The sequence below is a fragment of the Staurois parvus genome, unplaced genomic scaffold (assembly GCF_062004578.1).
Source record: "Staurois parvus isolate SC_StPar_1 unplaced genomic scaffold, SC_StPar_1.0 ptg000214l, whole genome shotgun sequence".
Lineage (NCBI taxonomy): Eukaryota > Metazoa > Chordata > Amphibia > Anura > Ranidae > Staurois > Staurois parvus.
Genome location: NW_028318010.1, coordinates 385,640 through 405,530, shown reverse-complemented (window position 1 = coordinate 405,530; position 19,891 = coordinate 385,640). Strand labels below are relative to the sequence as shown.

General features: G+C 47.8%; 2 protein-coding genes across 2 annotated transcripts; both read left to right on the top strand.

Moving 5' to 3' along the window:
- The first annotated feature begins 796 nt into the window (after positions 1-796).
- On the top strand, positions 797-17,092 carry LOC149460965 (U7 snRNA-associated Sm-like protein LSm10). Its single transcript, XM_089678979.1, has 2 exons — positions 797-954; positions 16,480-17,092. Exon 2 carries the CDS (start codon positions 16,488-16,490, stop codon positions 16,836-16,838), a length of 351 nt encoding a protein of 116 aa, XP_089535105.1. The 5' UTR covers positions 797-954; positions 16,480-16,487; the 3' UTR covers positions 16,839-17,092.
- On the top strand, positions 9,568-11,055 carry LOC149460966 (uncharacterized). The gene has a single exon (XM_089678978.1). The coding sequence runs from the start codon at positions 9,715-9,717 to the stop codon at positions 11,053-11,055; it is 1,341 nt and encodes a 446-aa protein (XP_089535104.1). The 5' UTR covers positions 9,568-9,714.
- Positions 17,093-19,891: the final 2,799 nt, after the last annotated feature.

Here is a 19,891-nt window from a genome sequence, read left to right as displayed (position 1 = left end):
GTTTGTCACCATTCCACAAGTGTGGGCAATTTTAAAGCATGACATGTTAGGTATCTATTTACTCGCCGTAACATTCTCTTTCATATTTTGCAAAAACATTGGAGTGTTTTCTGTCTTTTTTTTAATTCACCAAAGTGTATTTTTTCCCAAAAAATTGCGTTTGAAAAACTGCTGTACAAATACCATGCAACACAAAAAATTGCAATGATCGCCATGTTATTCTCTAGGGTCTTTGCTGAAAAAATATCTAATGTTTGGGGGTTCTAAGTAATTTTCTAGTAAAAAATATGGATTACACTTGTAAACAAAACATCCCAGAAAATGATTGCCCTAAACAGTCTGGATGGAGGAATCTTTCTGCCGGCTATTGTATTCAGGACCCGCCAGCTTTTGACTGAACGCAGTCAGCGCTCCACCAACCACGTATTACCTGCCTCCTCCAACAGTGGGATAAACAATGGACTTTTGTTGGCCTGGAAGGTGCTGGCAGGGCCTCTCACTTTGAATTTCACCATAAATGTGCTGATACCGGAGCAAACTATGTTCAGCTTTGTAAATAGGTGTCTGAGGGGAGTAACATTGTACAACTTCTATTATATACTGTATATTATAGGACTGCAATGACTGACAAACACAATGGTTTCCTTTATGTGCTGTCTATGAGAGGCCGGACAAGGCCTCGCTTAGAACATCCCCCCACTACAGCCAGAGCTCAGCTCACACACTACAGCCAGAGCTCAGCTGCACTGACTAATTCCGGAAGGCACGTGATTGGTGCATTCCTTTGTCAGTCATGGAAGGCGACCATTCCCTGCAGAGAGCTGGCACGTGGTTGTTTGTGTTTCTTCCTCCCTCCCCCCCCCGGTGTCCGTTAGACATACGGGAGAAGAGCGGACCGGAGAGACGTGTGGAGGGGTCATATCATACCGTGTGATCGGAGCCTGCACTCAGGAGGTGAATACAGCACCTATAACCGCACTGCCTGCTAATCCCATCATCTGTACCTTCCATTCTGAGCTGAGGACAAAGGATGGGGAGTTAAAGGGTTAAAGCCTGCACCACGGTTGTCCCATTGGGGAGAGATCTCTTCCTTCCTTGTATACATATTCTATATGGTCTGCAAACTGCGGCTCGGGTGCATGATGTGTCCCTTTGCTGGCCTTTATCTGGCCCTTGGGCACTCTTCCATCTATTGACACCAACAATGGGGCATAATTCCTGTTACTGACACCGATAATGGGGTATAATTCCTGTCACTGACACCGATAATGGGGTATAATTCCTGTCGCTGACACCGATAATGGGGTATAATTCCTGTCGCTGACACCGACAATGGGGTATAATTCCTGTCGCTGACACCGACAATGCGGTATAATTCCTGTCGCTGACACCGACAATGCGGTATAATTCCTGTCGCTGACACCGACAATGCGGTATAATTCCTGTCGCTGACACCGACAATGCGGTATAATTCCTGTCGCTGACACCGACAATGCGGTATAATTCCTGTCGCTGACACCGACAATGCGGTATAATTCCTGTCGCTGACACCGACAATGCGGTATAATTCCTGTCGCTGACACCGACAATGGGGTATAATTCCTGTCGCTGACACCAACAATGGGGTATAATTCCTGTCGCTGACACCAACAATGGGGTATAATTCCTGTCGCTGACACCAACAATGGGGTATAATTCCTGTCGCTGACACCAACAATGGGGTATAATTCCTGTCGCTGACACCAACAATGCGGTATAATTCCTGTCGCTGACACCAACAATGCGGTATAATTCCTGTCGCTGACACCAACAATGCGGTATAATTCCTGTCGCTGACACCAACAATGCGGTATAATTCCTGTCGCTGACACCAACAATGCGGTATAATTCCTGTCGCTGACACCAACAATGCGGTATAATTCCTGTCGCTGACACCAACAATGCGGTATAATTCCTGTCGCTGACACCAACAATGGGGTATAATTCCTGTCGCTGACACCAACAATGCGGTATAATTCCTGTCGCTGACACCAACAATGCGGTATAATTCCTGTCGCTGACACCAACAATGCGGTATAATTCCTGTCGCTGACACCAACAATGCGGTATAATTCCTGTCGCTGACACCAACAATGCGGTATAATTCCTGTCGCTGACACCAACAATGGGGTATAATTCCTGTCACTGACACCAACAATGGGGTATAATTCCTGTCACTGACACCAATAATGGGGTATAATTCCTGTCACTGACCGATAATGGGGTATAATGTCTCATACAGACACCTACAAAAGGGCACAATTTCTCCCACTGACACCAATGATGGGGTACAATTTCTTCCATTGACAATAATTGGGCAGAATTCTTTCCATTGATACTAACAATGGGGCAGTGTTCCTCCCCCTGACGCCACGGAGGGGGGCAGTGTTCCTCCCCCTGACGCCACGGAGGGGGGCAGTGTTCCTCCCCCTGACGCCACGGAGGGGGGCAGTGTTCCTCCCCCTGACGCCACGGAGGGGGGCAGTGTTCCTCCCCCTGACGCCACGGACGGGGGCAGTGTTCCTCCCCCTGACGCCACGGACGGGGGCAGTGTTCACTCTCACTAGACGCCAGGCCAATTTCTTCTACTACAGGCCATATGCCGGCCCCCCTAAAGTCTCAAGGACAGTATACTGACCCTTTGTTTAAAAACTTTGAAGACTCCTGTTCTTAATGAGAGGAGACCTTTTGACACATATATGCTGCAGCAAAAGAATTCACTTTAACGCCTACATGTGGCACATATGCCTCCTGGGGTGACTTTACACCTAAGCGGTTTCCAGAAACGCACTAGTCCATTTAACATGATTTCCTATGAGACATGTTTAAGTGCAAAACATTGAGTTTTTGGTTCTATAGACTTCAATGGAGACGCTTTTGGCATGTTTTTAATCTGCCTAGCAACAACAAAAAAAAGCGTCAAACGCATGTGCAAGAATGCAAAATGCACCACAAAACGTACTGTAGAAACAGATCACATGCAAACTACATAGGTGTGAACCTAGCCTTAGGGAGTGACATATCGGCATGGATGTCACTTCACTTCCTCAAACTCAATCTTTCCAAAACTGAGCTCTTATTATTTCCCCCCAGCCCGTGCCCCCTCCCCTGACTTCTCCATCAAGATCAATAACACAATCATCTGTCCCTCCCCTCATGCCAGGGTACTAGGTGTAATCCTAGACTCCCATCTGTCCTTTCAGCCCCAAATCCAATCACTGTCCAAATCTTGTAGACTTCACCTTCACAACATCTCCAAGATACGCCCGTTCCTAACCCCGGAAACCACTAAGTAATTTATTCACTCCCTTGTTATCTCTCACCTTGACTATTGTAACTCCCTCCTCACTGGCCTACCTCATCGCAGGGTAACTCCTCTTCAGTCTATCATGAATGCTGCTGCCAGACTCCTCCACCTTACCAACCGTTCCGTATCTGCCACCCCTCTCTGCCAATCCCTCCACTGGCTTCCCATTGCCCAACGGATAAAATTCAAAACATTAACAATAATATATAAAGCCATTTATAACTCTGCCCCAAATTACATCACCAATCTTGTCTCCAAATATCACCCAAACCGTACTCTCCGCTCCTTGCAAGACCTACTTTCTAGCTCCCTTGTCTCCTCCTCCCATGCTTGTCTCCGAGACTTCTCCAGAGCTTCCCCCATCCTCTGGAACTCTCTACCCCAATTTCTCAGACTATCGCCTACTCTGCTCACTTTTAGATGATCTCTGAAAACTTATCTCTTCAGGGAAACCTATCCTGCCCTCAGCTAATACTGGAATCTTCTACTCTTCCAACCAGTCCATCCCCCAGTCCATCTGTGCAGAGAAATACAAAGCAGCATGTTCTTGCAGACGGGAGAGGCCTGTTTCATTTACACACAGGTCTCTCCCCTGTCAGCTTTGCACGGCGATCGCCAGGTGCCGGCTGGGAATCTCTGACCGGGACCCGGTGATTGAAATGCCTAGCCGCGCTCCCCACCTGGAAATGCAAATAACGTATATCGCGCCTTGCCGCCCTGTAGCAGTACTTCTACTATCGGGGGAAGCGGTTAATTTTATTGGAAGTGCACTCCCTATTCAGGTCTTCACATGGTACACTGTGATGCAGCAATCTCTGCTGGCCTCCAGTACGCTTCGCCTTACTGCACTGCACCCAACATCCGTGTTGGGGTACACCATTGCTTTCCATGTACACTTGTGGTGACTGGCATCCAGTGCGGAAAAACACCAGTATAGAGGGGAATCTAAACTGGAGCAGGCAGAATCAAGGGCAGATTGGTATGGGTACCAATCGGCTTCTATTTGAAGTGGAACTAACCCCTCCTATCTCCTACAGTTTTTATTATTATTATTATATCAGGTTTATATAGCGCCAAAGGGTTTGCTCAGCGCTGTACAATAGAGGGGGGGACAATACATGAAACAGTACAGTAACAACAAACCGCACACAAGGGGTTAGAGGGCCCTACTCTTTCGAGCTTACAATCTAGGAAGGAGGGGGTAGTGGTACAGGAGGAAATGGCTGTGGGGGATGGAGTGGTAGGAGGAAGGAAGGGCAGCGGCTGTTAGGTGAGGGTGGGGTAGGCTTCCCTGAAGAGGTGGGTTTTCAGGGAGCGCCTGAAGGTGAGGAGGGAAGGTGACAGTCTGATGGATTGGGGTAGTGAGTTCCAGAGGACGGGGGAGGACCTGGAGAAGTCATGCAGTCGTGCGTGGGAGGAGGAGACCAGGGAGCAAGATAGGAGGTCCTGTGAAGAGCGAAGTGTACGGGTAGGGTGGTACCTGGGAGTCAGGTCGGTGAGGTAGTTAGGGGCAGTGTTGTGAATGGCCTTATAGGTCAGAGTGAGTAGTTTGATTTAATGCGTTGGCCAATGGGGAGCCAGTGGAGGGAGAGGCAGAGGGGGGTGGCAGAGGTGGAGCGGCTGGTGAGGTGGATGAGTCTGGCCGCTGAGTTCAGGATGGTCTGAAGCGGGGAGAGTTTGCACTGGGGTAGGCCGGTGAGGAGGGAGTTGCAGTAGTCAAGGCACGAGACAATCAGGGAGTGTACGAGTAGCTTAGCGGTGTCTGGGGTAAGGAAGGAGCGTATCTTGGCGATGTTCCGGAGGTGGAGCCTGCATGTGTTTGTAAGTGATTTGACATGAGGTTGAAAGGAAAGGTTTGAGTCCAGAATGACGCCAAGGACCTTGGCTTGCGGGGCAGGATTGATGGTGGTGTTGTTGGTATTGATGGAAAGGATGGGGGGGGGGGGCGCGGGGAGGGGGAAAGACGAGCAGCTCGGTTTTGGAGAGGTTAAGCTTGAGGAAATGGAGCGACATCCAGTCAGAGATGTCGTTTAGGAGGTGAGTGATGCGGGCAGAGAATGTGGGGGTGAGGTGAGGGGTGGATAGGTAAATTTGAGTATCATCAGCGTAGAGGTGGTAGTTGAAGCCGTGGGAGTGTATGAGTTTGCCAAGGGAGGAGGTGTAGATGGAGAAGAGAAGGGGTCCAAGGACAGAGCCCTGGGGGACCCCAACAGAGAGGGGGAGGGAAGGGGAGGTGGCACCGTTGTAGGAAACGCTGAAGGAGTGTCGGGATAGGTAGGACGAGAACCAAGAGAGAGCGGTGTCTCTGATGCCAAGGGAGAGTAGTTTATTAAGGAGGAGGAGGTGGTCGACTGTGTCAAAGGCCGTGGAGAGGTCTAGGAGAAGGAGGACAGAGTAGTCGCCTTTGGCTTTGGCGGTTAGTAGATCGTTGGTGATTTTGAGGAGGGCAGTTTCGGTGGAGTGTAGGGGACGGAAGCCGGACTGAAGTGGATCAAGGAGGTTCTTGTCAGTTAGGTGGGCGCTTAGGCGATCGTAGACCAAGCGCTCAAGGAGCTTGGAGGTGAGTGGCAGCAGGGAAATTGGTCTGAGGTTGTTGAGATCAGTGGGGTCCAGGGAGGGCTTTTTGAGTATGGGGGTTATGTGCGCCTGTTTTAGGGGGAGGGGAATACGCCAGTAGAGAGGGAGAGATTGAAGATGTGGGTGAGGGAGCGGATGAGGGAAGAGGGGGGTGACCGGAGGAGTTGAGAGGGGATAGGGTCCAGGGGGCAGGTAGTGAGGCGGGCTTCTGAGAAGACTCTGGTGACTTCCTCAGTGGTAGTAGGGCTGAAGGAGTGAAGTGCTGGGGGGGTTATGGTAGGCAGGGCCTTGGGTGTGGTGGGGGGCAGTGCCGTTGCGAGGTCAGAGGAGGGGAGAGATGAGGGGGTGATGGAAGGGGGGAGGCTAGGTGGGGAGGTAGATTGCAAAATTTATAAAAATTTATAGTACAAAATACAAGACTTTGTGGTTATTAACCACTTGACCTCCGGAAAATTTACCCCCCCCTCATTACTAGACCATTTTGTGTAATATGCCGCTGCACTATTATAATTGACATCTGGGACACCGACTGCAGTAAAAATCTGACCGTGGTTTTAGCCCTTCACTCACTATTCTGGAATAACTGTCTCTGGTGAATGTTGTGCTCAGATCTTCTTAACCACTTGGGTACCAGCCTGTATAAACTTCATTACTAGGCCAATTTTCATTAGGCACACTGCAGCTTGGAAAAAGCTCAGTACAGAAATTTTTCTTACTGATCTAAAATGCAGCCCATTGTTTACAATATTCCTGTACACACAGGTGCGTAAACAACCACTAAATATTTTTGAGTACAAAAAAATAGAAAAATCCTCATTCTTGGTCAGTATTTTGCGCCTGTACAAGCACATGCTTGCAAATACGCACATATGAGCATAACTCCTAATTGAACATATGGGGTGTTTTGTACGCATGAATGTGCAAAACAAACATCTGAAATTGTGTCCAGAAATTCTGATGCTCTGACATCAGTATCGTGTTCAAGAGGCCTTACTGTGGTTCTTTGGCAATTACTCCATCATGCAACATTGTATCTAAATGAATTTTATATTTATTTTGACTGGTAAAGCTTTCTTTTGGTGATGATTAATAACAACTAAGTCTTCTATTTTGAACTATAAAAAGTAAAGAAGACCAAACTTTTTGGGGGGTAAAAAAAAAAAAAAGAGTTCCCTTTACTTTCTGTTAAAATACAAAATGCCAGGATAGTAAAAACACTTGGAAAGTAGACACCCCAAGGTAATCCTGTTTTCTGCCACAATTTTTTGGGAATGAAGAAATTTGCTGATGTTGAGGAAGTTAAACATGGAGCTTGGTAATGGCATACTAGGTACATTTATTGTGCAAGTCATACACAGAGAGAGGAGAGAGCAAAGGGCTTAAAATACTGGGCACATCCAGTGAGATGGTGAAGGTGAAGGGGGTAGATGTGCAGGATAAGGGAGGTGAAGGGTCACCAGAGAAACAGTGTGAAGATGAGGTATAGGAGAAGCGTGGCAATGAAATTGTTAAAAAAAACTACAAAATCCCAGTCTTTTAACACTTCCTCCCTCCGGGAGGATGACATGGTTGTGGTGAGATCTGTCACCGCCGTGTACCTCGGACAGGGCCAATGACAGATCTGTGTACCAGCCCTGTTGCCAGTACCATGTGACCAATTACAGCAGGTCACATGACCGTTGTATACAATGGATGGCTTCCTTTCACGCCATCCATTGTATCCAAGTGTCTTGCTGTGAATGGTCTCCGGGATCACATGTACAGGCTGGGCTAATCACGGCTCATCTGGGGTTTTTTTTGTTTTTGTTTTTTTTTCCTTTTCTGTACTGTCACCAGTCAGTGCCCCTGATCACCGCCACACCAGTTATATGATGACGCTGTACTGCACTGGTGACAGTATGTAAAAAAAAAAATAAAAAAAAAATTGTATTACATTTTTTTTAATTTCTTTATCCGAAAAATTATGACAAAAAAATTACAACTTCAAAAAACTCGCCTCTTGTGAAATACGTCAGACTGTCTACTTTGCAAAAAGGGGTCATTTGGGGGATATCTGTACTATTCTGACATTTTTGGGTCTCAAGAAATTAGATTGGCTGTCAGTACTTCAGGATTGATCAATTTTCCCATAGTTTGTGAACTCTACAACTTTACTACAGACTAAATAATAAATACTAATTTGGGTTATTTTCACCAAAGAAATGTAGTAGAATACATATTGGCCTAAATTTATGAAGAACAATTTATTTGCAAACTTTTATGACCGAAACCAAGAAAATGTGTTTTTGTTTTAACATTTTCATTCTTTTTTTTTTTTTTTTTTTTTGTTAATTTAGCAAAAAATAAAAACCCCGGCGGTGATTAAATACCACCAAAAGAAAGCTGTAGTTGTGTGAGCAAAATGATAAAATTGTAGTTTGTGTACAGTGTTGCATGACCGTTCAATTGTCATTCAAAGTGTGAGAGCGCTGAAACCTGAAAATTGGCCTGGGCAGGAAGGGGGTAAGAGTGCCCAGTATGGAAGTGGTTAAACCCAGCACTAAAAATGTAATCTATTTCAGCCTTTTAATCATTAGATGGGGTGGCTGCATTAGTATTCTTTTTGTTTTGTTTTTTTCCTCTGTTTTCACCTCTTGATCTGGACAGTGACTCACCTCTTGCGTTAGAGGGCCCCCACTCTGTAAGAAGGTGCACAGGGGGCACCTTTGGACAGCTGCATTTTTTGGCTGGGGGGAGGGTAGAGCTAGATGTACTAGCAGATTTTAACACACTAATAAATTGAAGCTGAACTCCAGCTAACACTTTATAATCAGTGACAGCACTTTCCCGAGTCATCTTCTAGGACAGCTCACTTGAGAGATAGGGCTCCTCCCAGGAAACACCCGCTCCACCTTTTTTTCCCCTTTTATAGGCGTCCTCTCTCCCATTGCCCCCAGTTTTAGTGTTTCCTCCGGCCAGGAAGGAGCTACGCCCATTTTTTGTTTTTATCTGGGCTCTCTGGCGGAGTACAGAGGGTCCCTGGCTGAGGCCCCCCCTTCCTCCAAGCGAGGCAGGGGCCTTGTGAGGGGGGGGACCTTTCAGCCAGTTTCCACTCGGGGAATGCCCGTTGTAGGGTGGGGGCGTCGGCCCCAGATGGTCCCAGCGGGGCTCTCCAGGGGGGTAGAGCCCGCTCCGCCGACCGAGGCATTGGTGCCTTTCCCTGCGGGGTTTCAGGTAAGTCTTACCTGCTCCTGGGATCCCGGCAGCATGGCCAGGAGGCTCGGCTGCGGAGGTCTGGACGCTGCGATCGCGTCACTTCCGGGCGCCGGGTGTCGTCACTTCCGGCGCAGGAGCAGGGAACGGCCGCCGCCATCTTGGAAATGGGCGGCGGACCGTGGAAGGAACCCGTGCCACGGCCGCTTCTCCACCGGCGGCCGTGAGAGGGAGGTCGGCGAGGGGGGATCGCAGGGGGGGGGCGGAGCCCACCAGCCCCTGAAAAACCGCCGCACCGAGGCAGAGTCTGCGGCAGCATGGAGGCAGATCTGTCAGGAGCGGGGGAGGCCTGCAGTAAGGTAAGGGCCTTTGGCAACTCTCTTTTGTTTTTGCCCCCCTCCTCCCCCCCCCCCCCCCTCCCTCCCTCCCTCCCTCCCCCCCCCCCCCCCTCCTCCCCTCCCGGGATGATTGGGTGCCCCCCACGCACACACAGCCCCCCTCTCCCCCCCCCAGGCCCACGGCTGGAGCTTTCACAGTGGCACAGGGGGGGAGGCGTTGTTTTTACAGACGCATGAACGCATGTATCTCCTTGTCCCCAGATGGGCCCACAGGAGGAGGATAGAGGGGAGAAAGAAGCTCCTTGTGAGCAGAAAAAGAAGTGTGCCACTTGTAGGAAGAAGCTGGCGAGCTCCTGGAGGAAGCAGCTCTGCCAGGGGTGCATAGACAAGCTCATCAAGAAGGAGTCTGGATCTTTTTTTAAAGATTTCCTACAAAATATGACACAGGAAATGTCCAAGACATTTCAAAGCTTCAGGGAACAGAGGCCGGGGCCGGCCCAGGATGAGCCCCAACCGGGCACTTCTGGCACCCAAGGGGGGAAAAAGAGGAAGCTGGACAAGGTAGCGCCGGTAAGGGACTGGGAAGAGGCCGAACAGTCGGACACCTCAGACTCGGAGGAGGGTGAGATTGAGGCTCAGGGCCCAAAGGCAGACAGGTTCCTTTTTCAGGTGGAAGACACGGAGGACCTGTTAAAGGTGATCTATGAGACCCTGGATCTGGAGGAGGAACAACAGGACCTCTCTCTCCACGACCAACTGTACGCAGGGCTACAGGCAAAAAGCAGCCGTACATTCCCAGTACACCCTGCCCTGTGGTCCACGATCAGGAGGGAATGGGAAGAGCCAGAGAGGAAAGCTTTCCTTCCCAAGAACCTCAAGAGACGTTTCCCCTTTAAGGAGGAAGATGCCTCGGTTTGGGAGACTTGCCCAAAGCCAGACGCCCCTCTCTCGAGGATCTCGAAGGACACGGATCTGTCCTTTGAAGACGGTGGGTCCCTAAAGGACCCAATGGATCGGAAAGCAGATGCTTTCCTGAAGAGGGCATGGGAAGCATCCGCAGTAAATTTTAAGCCTGCAGTGGCAACAACCTGCGTGTCCAGAACCCTGGATGTGTGGTTGGGGCAGCTCCGTTCGCATCTGGAACAAGGCACCCCGGGGGAGGAGATTCTGAAGTCCCTTCCGGTGCTGGAGAAAGCGGTGGCCTTCATCGCGGACGCATCAGCAGAGACCATCAGACTCTCTGCTAGATCTACAGCGCTCATAAACTCGGCGCGGAGGGCTATCTGGCTGAAATCTTGGCAGGGGGATCTGGCCTCCAAGTCTAAACTCTGTGGCCTGCCGTTTGAAGGAAAACTCCTTTTCGGCCCGGAGCTGAATTCAGTCCTGGAAAGGTCGGCAGACAGGAAAAAGAGCTTCCCGGTCCCCAGCAGGCAGGTCGGACGGAAGGGGTTTCGCCCATCCAGGCGATACACGTCAAGGGAAGCTAGGTTCCAAACCCAGCGCCCAGGCTGGGGCGCGAGAAGAGGCAGGAACGAGCCGAGAGGCAGGGGAGGTTTCCTTTTCAACCCCAGCCAGAATAGACCCAAAACCCAGCAGAAGTGACTGGAGAGGCCAGGTGGGAGCGAGGCTGGGGCGCTTCCACGCACAATGGCTAAGGATAACCCAGAACACCTACATTCTGGAGGCCATCCACAGGGGGTACAGAATAGAGTTCACAAGGGCCCCCCCTCAGAGATTCTTTGCAACACCCCTGCCAAAGGACAGGGCCATGGCGGATGCGTTGGTGGACCTCCTACAAGATATGCTCAGTCAGAATGTTATCTGCCAGTTGAGAGAAGAGGAAAGGGGAAGTGGATTCTTCTCCCATTTCTTCCTAAGGAAAAAACCGTCAGGTGCTTACAGGATGATATTGAATCTGCGGAAGGTGAACGAGTTCGTGAGGCCCAGCAAATTCCGTATGGAGTCCATATACACGGTGAAGGATCTCCTTTCACCTGGGGTGTTCATGGCCTCGATAGATCTGCAAGATGCATACCTGCATGTCCCGATAAGAGAAGACTCCAGGAGATTCCTGAGGTTTGCGCTGGAAGGCGAAATGGGTCCGGTGCTATTTCAGTTCAACACACTCCCCTTCGGCCTGTCGTCGGCCCCGAGGATCTTCACCAAGATTCTAGCGGAGCCTTTAAGAGTTTTGAGACTGGAAGGGATAAACATCATCCCCTATTTGGACGACCTGCTTTTATTTGCGGGCACAGAAGGTGGCCTGAGAACGCACATCGAACGTACGATATCTTTTCTGGAAAGTTTGGGGTGGCTTATCAACAAGGAGAAGTCGCAGCTAACCCCCTCCAAGAGGATTACGTACTTGGGGTACGTCCTGGACTCCGCACAGGCCCGGTCATACCTCACATCAGAAAAAGCCCTCAACCTGCGGCAGGACACAAAGGCCCTCAGGAGGATGTCGACCTGCACGGTCAGGACCGCGATGAGAATAATCGGGCGGATGACAGCGGCAATACCAGGGGTGCAATGGGCGCAACTTCACTCCAGGGTTCTGCAAAATCACACCCTTTCCCACTGGGACGGCAGCCGAGCAGGTCTGAATTCCAGGATCCGCATCACGCAGGAAGTGAAGGAGTCACTAAAGTGGTGGGGAAGCACTCTCACTTTGGAACGGGGAAGAAGTTGGAGGTTGGCCAGCCCAGTGCGGATCACCACGGATGCAAGCATGACTGGTTGGGGTGCCCATATGGAAGACGGCCTCGCCCAGGGCACGTGGGGTGCAGTGGACTCCAGCAGGTCGTCAAATTACAGGGAGCTGTTGGCAGTTTTCAAGGCACTTACGACCTTTCAGGAAAAGATAAGGGGGAGAGGTGTCCAGGTTCTCTCCGACAATACCACTGCAGTGGCATATTTGAACAGGCAGGGAGGCACAAGGTCCCCAAGGCTGATGGAGTTGGCCGGATCCCTCCTGAGCTGGGCGGAGGAAAACCTGGAGTTCATCACGGCAGTACATCTGAAAGGGGACCTGAACCAATTGGCGGATCAGCTGAGCCGAAGAGAGGTCAGCCAGACAGAATGGTGCCTCAGCCAGTCAGCGTTCGATCAGATTTGCGCCAGGTGGGGCTCCCCCTCTATCGATCTATTTGCCAACGGCCAGAACACAAAGCGGGAAAGGTACTTCTGCCTGCAGAGGGACCCCAAAAGCGAGGGGATAGATGCGCTAGCCCAGCAGTGGGAAGGAGACCTCCTTTATGCCTTCCCTCCATTCAGACTACTGCCGCAGGTGATACAGAAGATCCAGTTGTCTCAAACCACAGTTGTTCTGATCGCACCATTCTGGCCCAAGAGATCTTGGTTCTCCCGGTTGAAGGAGCTCAGTTTAGCGGACCCTTGGATGATGCCACCCACACGCGATTTACTCACCCAGGGGAGGGTGATGCATCCTCATCCAGAAAGGCTGTCCTTAGCGGCGTGGCTTCTGAGCGGGACCGGCTAGCGGAAATGGGGCTGTCGGCAAGAGTGGTCGCCACCCTCTTGGAGGGCCGGAAGAGGTCGACGAACGCCTTGTACGACAAGGTCTGGAAGAAGTTTTCCGCCTGGAAGGTCAGGAACGCAGCACCGGGCACGCCCATTTTGCATGCCGTTCTTGAATTCCTTCAAGCCGGTGCGGATAAGAATCTGGCCGCCAATACCCTCAAAGTACAGGTAGCGGCTCTGTCGAACTTTCTCGAGCTGAGGTTGGCGGCAGACCCCTTGGTAATCAGATTCCTGAAGGCTATCTCCAGGCGCCGTGCCCCGTCCTTGCCAAAACTGCCAACATGGGACCTGGGCACAGTCCTGAAGAGCTTTCAGCGGGGGCCCTTCGAACCGCTGGATGAGTGTTCGCTCAGGTTTTTGACGCTTAAAACCATCCTCCTCACGGCACTAGTTTCTGCCCGCAGGGTCAGCGAGTTGCATGCCCTTTCAGTGATCGAGCCGTACTGCACCATCTTCTTGGATAGGATCATCCTCCGCACGGACGCGGCCTTCCTACCTAAGGTCGCGTCACACTTCCATAGATCTCAGGAAATAGTAATACCTTCCCTGGAGGCCGATCCGGGCAGCACGGAAGACTATAGCAGGTTAGACGTTCGACGGTGTTTGATCACGTACATCGAACGCACGAAGACATGGAGACACTCGTCCCGGCTTTTCGTCCTATTCCAGGGGCCAAGGAAGGGGGACGGTGCCTCCAAGGGCACCATCGCCAGATGGATCAGGGAGGCAGTTTCGGAAGGTTACAAGTCGGCAGGCCTGTCACCACCGCCCGGCCTAAAAGCCCACTCCACGAGGGCCACTGCGGCCTCCTGGGCGGAAAAAGGGGGGGCCTCCCCCGGACAGATCTGCAGAGCCGCAACGTGGTCCAGTTTCGCCACCTTCACTAAGCATTACAGGCTGGATCTGATCGGCAGCAAGGACCAGGCATTTGGCAGGAAGGTCCTACAAGCAGGGTGCCCGCCCTAATGTACGTATTTCTATTCTACTCCTCTCAAGTGAGCTGTCCTAGAAGATGACTCGGGAAAACGCAGTTATTTACCTGTTAACTGTATTTCCAGGAATCTTCTAGGACAGCGTAACTCCCCCCCGATTACTGTTTGATCACACAATTATGTGCAGGTATGTTGCGAACCTATGGGGGATGTCTTTATTACCGGTTTTCTTCTTTGTTTTCTCCTAGGCCTTCGGTCATATTCTTATACTGGGGGCAATGGGAGAGAGGACGCCTATAAAAGGGGAAAAAAAGGTGGAGCGGGTGTTTCCTGGGAGGAGCCCTATCTCTCAAGTGAGCTGTCCTAGAAGATTCCTGGAAATACAGTTAACAGGTAAATAACTGCGTTTTTTTTCTTTTGGGATAACGGTTTTACATAAATAATAAACTGACCATTGTAAGCACCTCTGTCAGTGGTAAAAGGATAGTCCCAACCCTCTAACTGCTATATCTGCAAGACAGCTTGCACTGTTGAATAACAGACTTGGGGCCCATTCAGATCTGTGTGCTTTTGCCACGCTAAAATACGTTCTCAGAGTGTCAAAAGCGCATGTAAAATAGTCCACTTTAAATGCTACATAACTGTTCTCATCTTTGTGCCGTTTTTTTTGCCCTTCAGTGCAGTTTGTGAAAAACGCGCAACAAATGCACCTTCCATTATAGTCTATGATGGCGCACCAGAAACACACTGCACTTTTAAGTGTTTTTTGAGTTACATGTCCATTTTTCCTTGGAGGCCACTGACATTTTTTTTTCCCCAACTCATCTTTTCTGTTTTTCACTAGTTTTGCATTTGGCTAGGGTCGGTGTCACTACTGGTAGCATGAGGCGATACCTGGACCCTACAGAGGTTGCACAGGCAGTCCAACTCCTTCATAATGGCACATCAATACGTGCCATTGCTAGAAGGTTTGCTGTGTCTCTCAGCACAGTCTCGAGAGCATGGAGGAGATTCCAGGAGACAGGCAATTACTGTAGGAGAGCTGGACAGGGCCATAGAAGGTCCTTAACCCATCAGCGGGACCGGTATCTGCTGATTGGTTCAAGGAGGAGCAGGACGAGCACTGCCAGAGCCCTACAAATTGACCTCCAGCAGGCCACCGTTGTGAATGCCTCTGATCAAACAATCAGAAACAGACTTCATGAGGGTGGCCTGAGGGCCAGGCATCCTCTAGTGGGCCCTAAGCTCACTGCCTGGCACCATAGAGCTCAATTGGCATTTGCCATTAAACACCATAATTGGCAGGTCCGCCACTTGTGCTTTTCACAAATGAGAGCAGGTTCACCCTGAGCACATGTGACAGATGTGTAAGGGTTTGGAGAAGCTGTGGAGAATGTTATGCTGCCTGTAACATCGGAATTGATACCATTGAATGGCCCCCATGCTTGCCTGACCTAAATCCAATAGAACACCTCTGGAATATCATGTTTGGGTCCATCCGACACCGCCAGGTTACACCTCAGACTGTCCAGGAGCTCAGTGATGCCCTGGTCCAGATCTGGGAGGAAATATCCCAGGACACCATCCATCGTCTCATTAGGAGCATGCCCCAATGTTGCCAGGCATGCATACAAGCATGTGGGGGCCATACAAACTGAGTACCATTTTGAGTTGCTGCAATGAAATTTCAGCAAAATGGACTAGCCTGCTGCATCATTTTTTCACTTTGATTTTCAGGGTGTCTTTGAATTCAGTCCTTTGTAGGTTGATAATTTTCATTTTCATCAAACGATGGGGCATCCTTATGTTCCTAACACATAACCCAGTCCATATCAGTATAGATATCCAGCATATTTTTCCCCATTGAGATCTGATGTGTTTTCAAAGTGTTCCTTTAATTTTTTTAGCAGTGTAGAAGTCCTAACATGCACAGAAATCTGAACAATTAATAATAGAGAGGACGCATTCCACAAATAGATGCTGTAGGGCTTATATCACTTGAACTGTAGTAGTTAGTCCGTTAAAGGAGAACTCCGTATTCACCCAGAAATTAAGTTTACACTTGCATAACACTGGTGTAAGGATATGAAAATGTAATGTACAACCCGTCATTTTTAGAATATACATAGTGTTTTTGTTGCGCATAGGAGTAATCGCTCAATAGTGCTTGCTGGATATTTTTGTGTGACTGAGAGCATTGACCCTCAGATCTGTTGATTTAAAGTGAATGGGCTGTAACCCACTTCAGCACATAAAAATGTAGGTCCTGCTGCATTTTTTGCAATGCATGTACAAGGCCCAAGGCCATTATGCCAACATCAACTGTGGGCAGATCCCTGGCCCTGAAAAATATTAGTACTTTTACCCATTACAATTTTTTTTCTTCTTTGAATGTGCAGTAGCATCTAGTGCTTGTTTGTGTGAACCCTTAAATAAGTCCTCACAGCATTGATAACATGCTATTTTTAATGAGTAACACAATGTGATTATTTATTGAATGCACTCCTCTCACTGTCATATGAGTGACTTATGTCTATTGCATATTACTTTGCAGGTATCATTATGGAAGACTACTCAGAAAGGGAGAGGACCATTTTACAAAATAGCCTAGTCAACCTTTTACAGGGACTGCATGGACTTACAACTACTGTAGAGTTGCGAGATGAAAGCTCTGCTAAAGGATTAGTTATAAATGTAGATGCTTCCATGAACGTACGCCTAGAAAAGGTCACTTACAAAGACTGTAAGGGCATGGAATCCAAGCTGGATGATTTGTTTATTAGTGGGCACAATGTGCGCTCCATCCATATTCCAGAGGAGGTGGATATGGTTCACACTATTCGGGAGCTGCAGAGGAAATTCCGAGAAATCCATGAATTTGGTGGAAAGGGAAGAACAGAATTTCCTTTATAGAAGTACAAATGATGCCCACTTACCCTGCTGTTGAATAAAGCAATGTTGCTGTATAAATGTTTGTGCTTTTTTTAGACATACATGGCTACTGAACATCACGACCCTTAATTATTGTTAAGTAAAACAATTACGTTATGTTGTTAAAACACAAAACAGCAAAATGCAATCATTGTGTAAATATTTTTTTTTTTTTTTGCTGCATGGTAGTATACAATTGTATGTTGTGGAAAATCTGATTAAATGGAATAACCAGTTTTTTTTTTTTTTTTGTGTTGTGTATGTCTTGATGGCAAGAGGGTAGAAGAGTGGTGGTCAATCCGGTAAATAAAGAGGGCAACTGCAAAGAAATAAACAGCGCACCAGCCTAGTTGCATTGTCCCAAGGATTGTCTAATAACAAGTGGATAAAAACATACAAACAATCTGAATAAACAGCCCATCAGGCCACTGCCTTGTGGTAAATCAGACCCAGTAGAATCAGATGCCATCCAGGATCCAAGAGATGGTGCATGTTTGTCACGACATGTCTAAAGGGCTGCACAACAGAATTTGTACTTATTTTTTTATGTTTGTAGAACACCCATGCTAGTGTGTACTGCAATGCTTTGTTAAAATACATTGCTGTGCTGACTGTTTTTTTTCTTTACCAAATTGTTTTAATTTCTTTTTTATGTGTTGCAGCACTTTGCAATGCGTTAATGTTTCAGAAATCGCTGCAAAGAAAAAATGCAACATGTCCAACTTTTTTTTTTAAGTGGCATGTTAGTGTAAACTGAAGCCAAAGCACATAAGGCAAATTATTTTGTTCTTACATTGGGCAATGCAGCTGGTGAGAACAAGAAATTTAAGGCATTTACAGCCAATCATATCACATTAATTATAGAAACTCACATTTTTTTTTTTCTTTCTTTTATCAGCAGTAGGTTACCACCAGGATAAGTTGGGGCTTGTGCATACCTAGGAGTGATTTGCTAAAAGTGGAGAGTGCAAAATCTGGTGCAGTTCTGCATAGAAACCAATCAGTGTTGAGGGTTTATAGTCAAAGCCTAATTGAACAAGCTGGAGTTATAAGCTGATTGGCTACAGCAGTTTCTGCTGAACTGGCCGAGATTTGAACCATGTATGGGCAGACTGAACATACCAAGTTGATCGATCAACTTGAGTATAATCAGCTGCCAGATTTTACATGTGATTGTCACTAGGGGCTAGTATAGCTGCTAACAATAATCACTGTCTTCTCCCAAAATTCGCTCAACTCTCCAATCAACACAGCCAGTGTTGATGAGGGAATTCCACCCCCCACCCACTCATGGTTGCAGGAAAGTAATTTGCTTTGTGTATGGGCTGCTTTAGACACAAGGGCAGTGGAGTATGAGAAGCTATTTTGGGCACCTGTTGAAACTAGATTTACCCCATACAAAAATCACATCTTTACACAGTTGCTATGGAATAGTTTGCCTCCCTTTTTATAGGTTGTTTTGGTATTTTTAACTAAAAGTCACAGGCTAATTGTATGGCATCTGAGTGTGGTTTTGCCTTCTGTTTAATTTTGGTTGGGGGAGTCTGTTGACTTCTATAAGGCCAGGTCCTTTGAACTCCCCTTAGAAGTTCTGAAAGAACATAAGGTACAGCAGAACACTGTTTGTAAACACATATTCTCATAATAGCTGGAACCTCTGACTTCACCCTTGTATTTTATTGTGGGCACAGATTTTTGGCACACACATTCTTGCGTAATGTTTTCTGTGTGCCAGCTAAATATGCCAACAATCTCTGCTGGTGTAGACCTAACCACTGTGGATAATTTGTAGATGTTCGTACTACTACTGACATTTGATAAGGTTTCATCACATACTGTTTCAGAACTATTTCTATTCCAGCTTTGGTAGTTTCCTGGTTGGGTGTGAAGTAGGGTGATTATCTCCCCACGTCTGTTACTGCACACCTTCAAACTAATCGATTTTCTCCTGTCTGCCTCATGCTGCAATCAATAAAGCAGACCATACATAGATATTTTTGGCAGCCTGAAAACTAACTGAAAAACATATAACAGATTCCTCTATCCACCCTAAACCATGCATATAGATGAATTTCCCGCTATGGCTATTCGATATTCTGACAGCCGATAAAGAATTTCTGAACAATAGTGTAACCGATTGAATGCAGAAAAAAAAAGAAAAAATTATTTCATGAAAAATAGATTACAGGGCTGATAAAGAATAAGTTCACTTTAGACAAAAAATATGTTTAATAATATTTTTGCAGGTAAAAAAAAAAAAATGTGCATTTATTATTTTTTGTTGCAGGAGCCTGTAAAGCATTGCGCCAGCAATCAGCAGATTGCTGGTGCCATGCAGGTCTCTCTCAGACCTGTCAGTATATCTGCTTGCCTGTACATCCTGTACAAGCAATCCGATACACTCTGACAGGAAGTTTCAGTGAACTACCACAGTGCTGTTGTAGTTCATTGAGAACTACAAGCCGACAGCCGCTAAGACTTGTTTTCTCATTCACATTTTTAATTTTGACAGCGATGGGAGAAGACCTCCTGCTAGATGTCAAAGCGGGGGACGGTCCTTTCATAATATGTTAAACCCTGAATATGGATGTAACATGTTATGAAAGGTGAACTTATCCTTTAACCACTGGCCCTCCAGAGGGTTTACCCCGCTTCATGACCAGGCCATTTTTTTTTGCTGTTCGGCACTGCACTATTTCAACTGGTAATTGCGCGGTTGTGCAATGCTGTACCCAAACAAAATTTATGTCCTTTTTTCACATAAACAGAGCTTTGTTTTGGTGGTATTTTATCACCTCTGCGGTTTTTAATTTTTGCGCTATAAACAAAAATTTAGGCTAAAATGTATTCTGCTACATGTCTTTGGTAAAAAAAATCTCAATACATGTATATTAATTGGTTTGTGTGAAAGTTATAGTGTCTACAAACTATGGTATATAGATTCGCAGCGATACCTCACATGCATGGTGCAACTGCTGTATACATACTGGCACGGGGTCAACACTTGCGCCCACAGGGAGGCAAGGGTGCTTTTT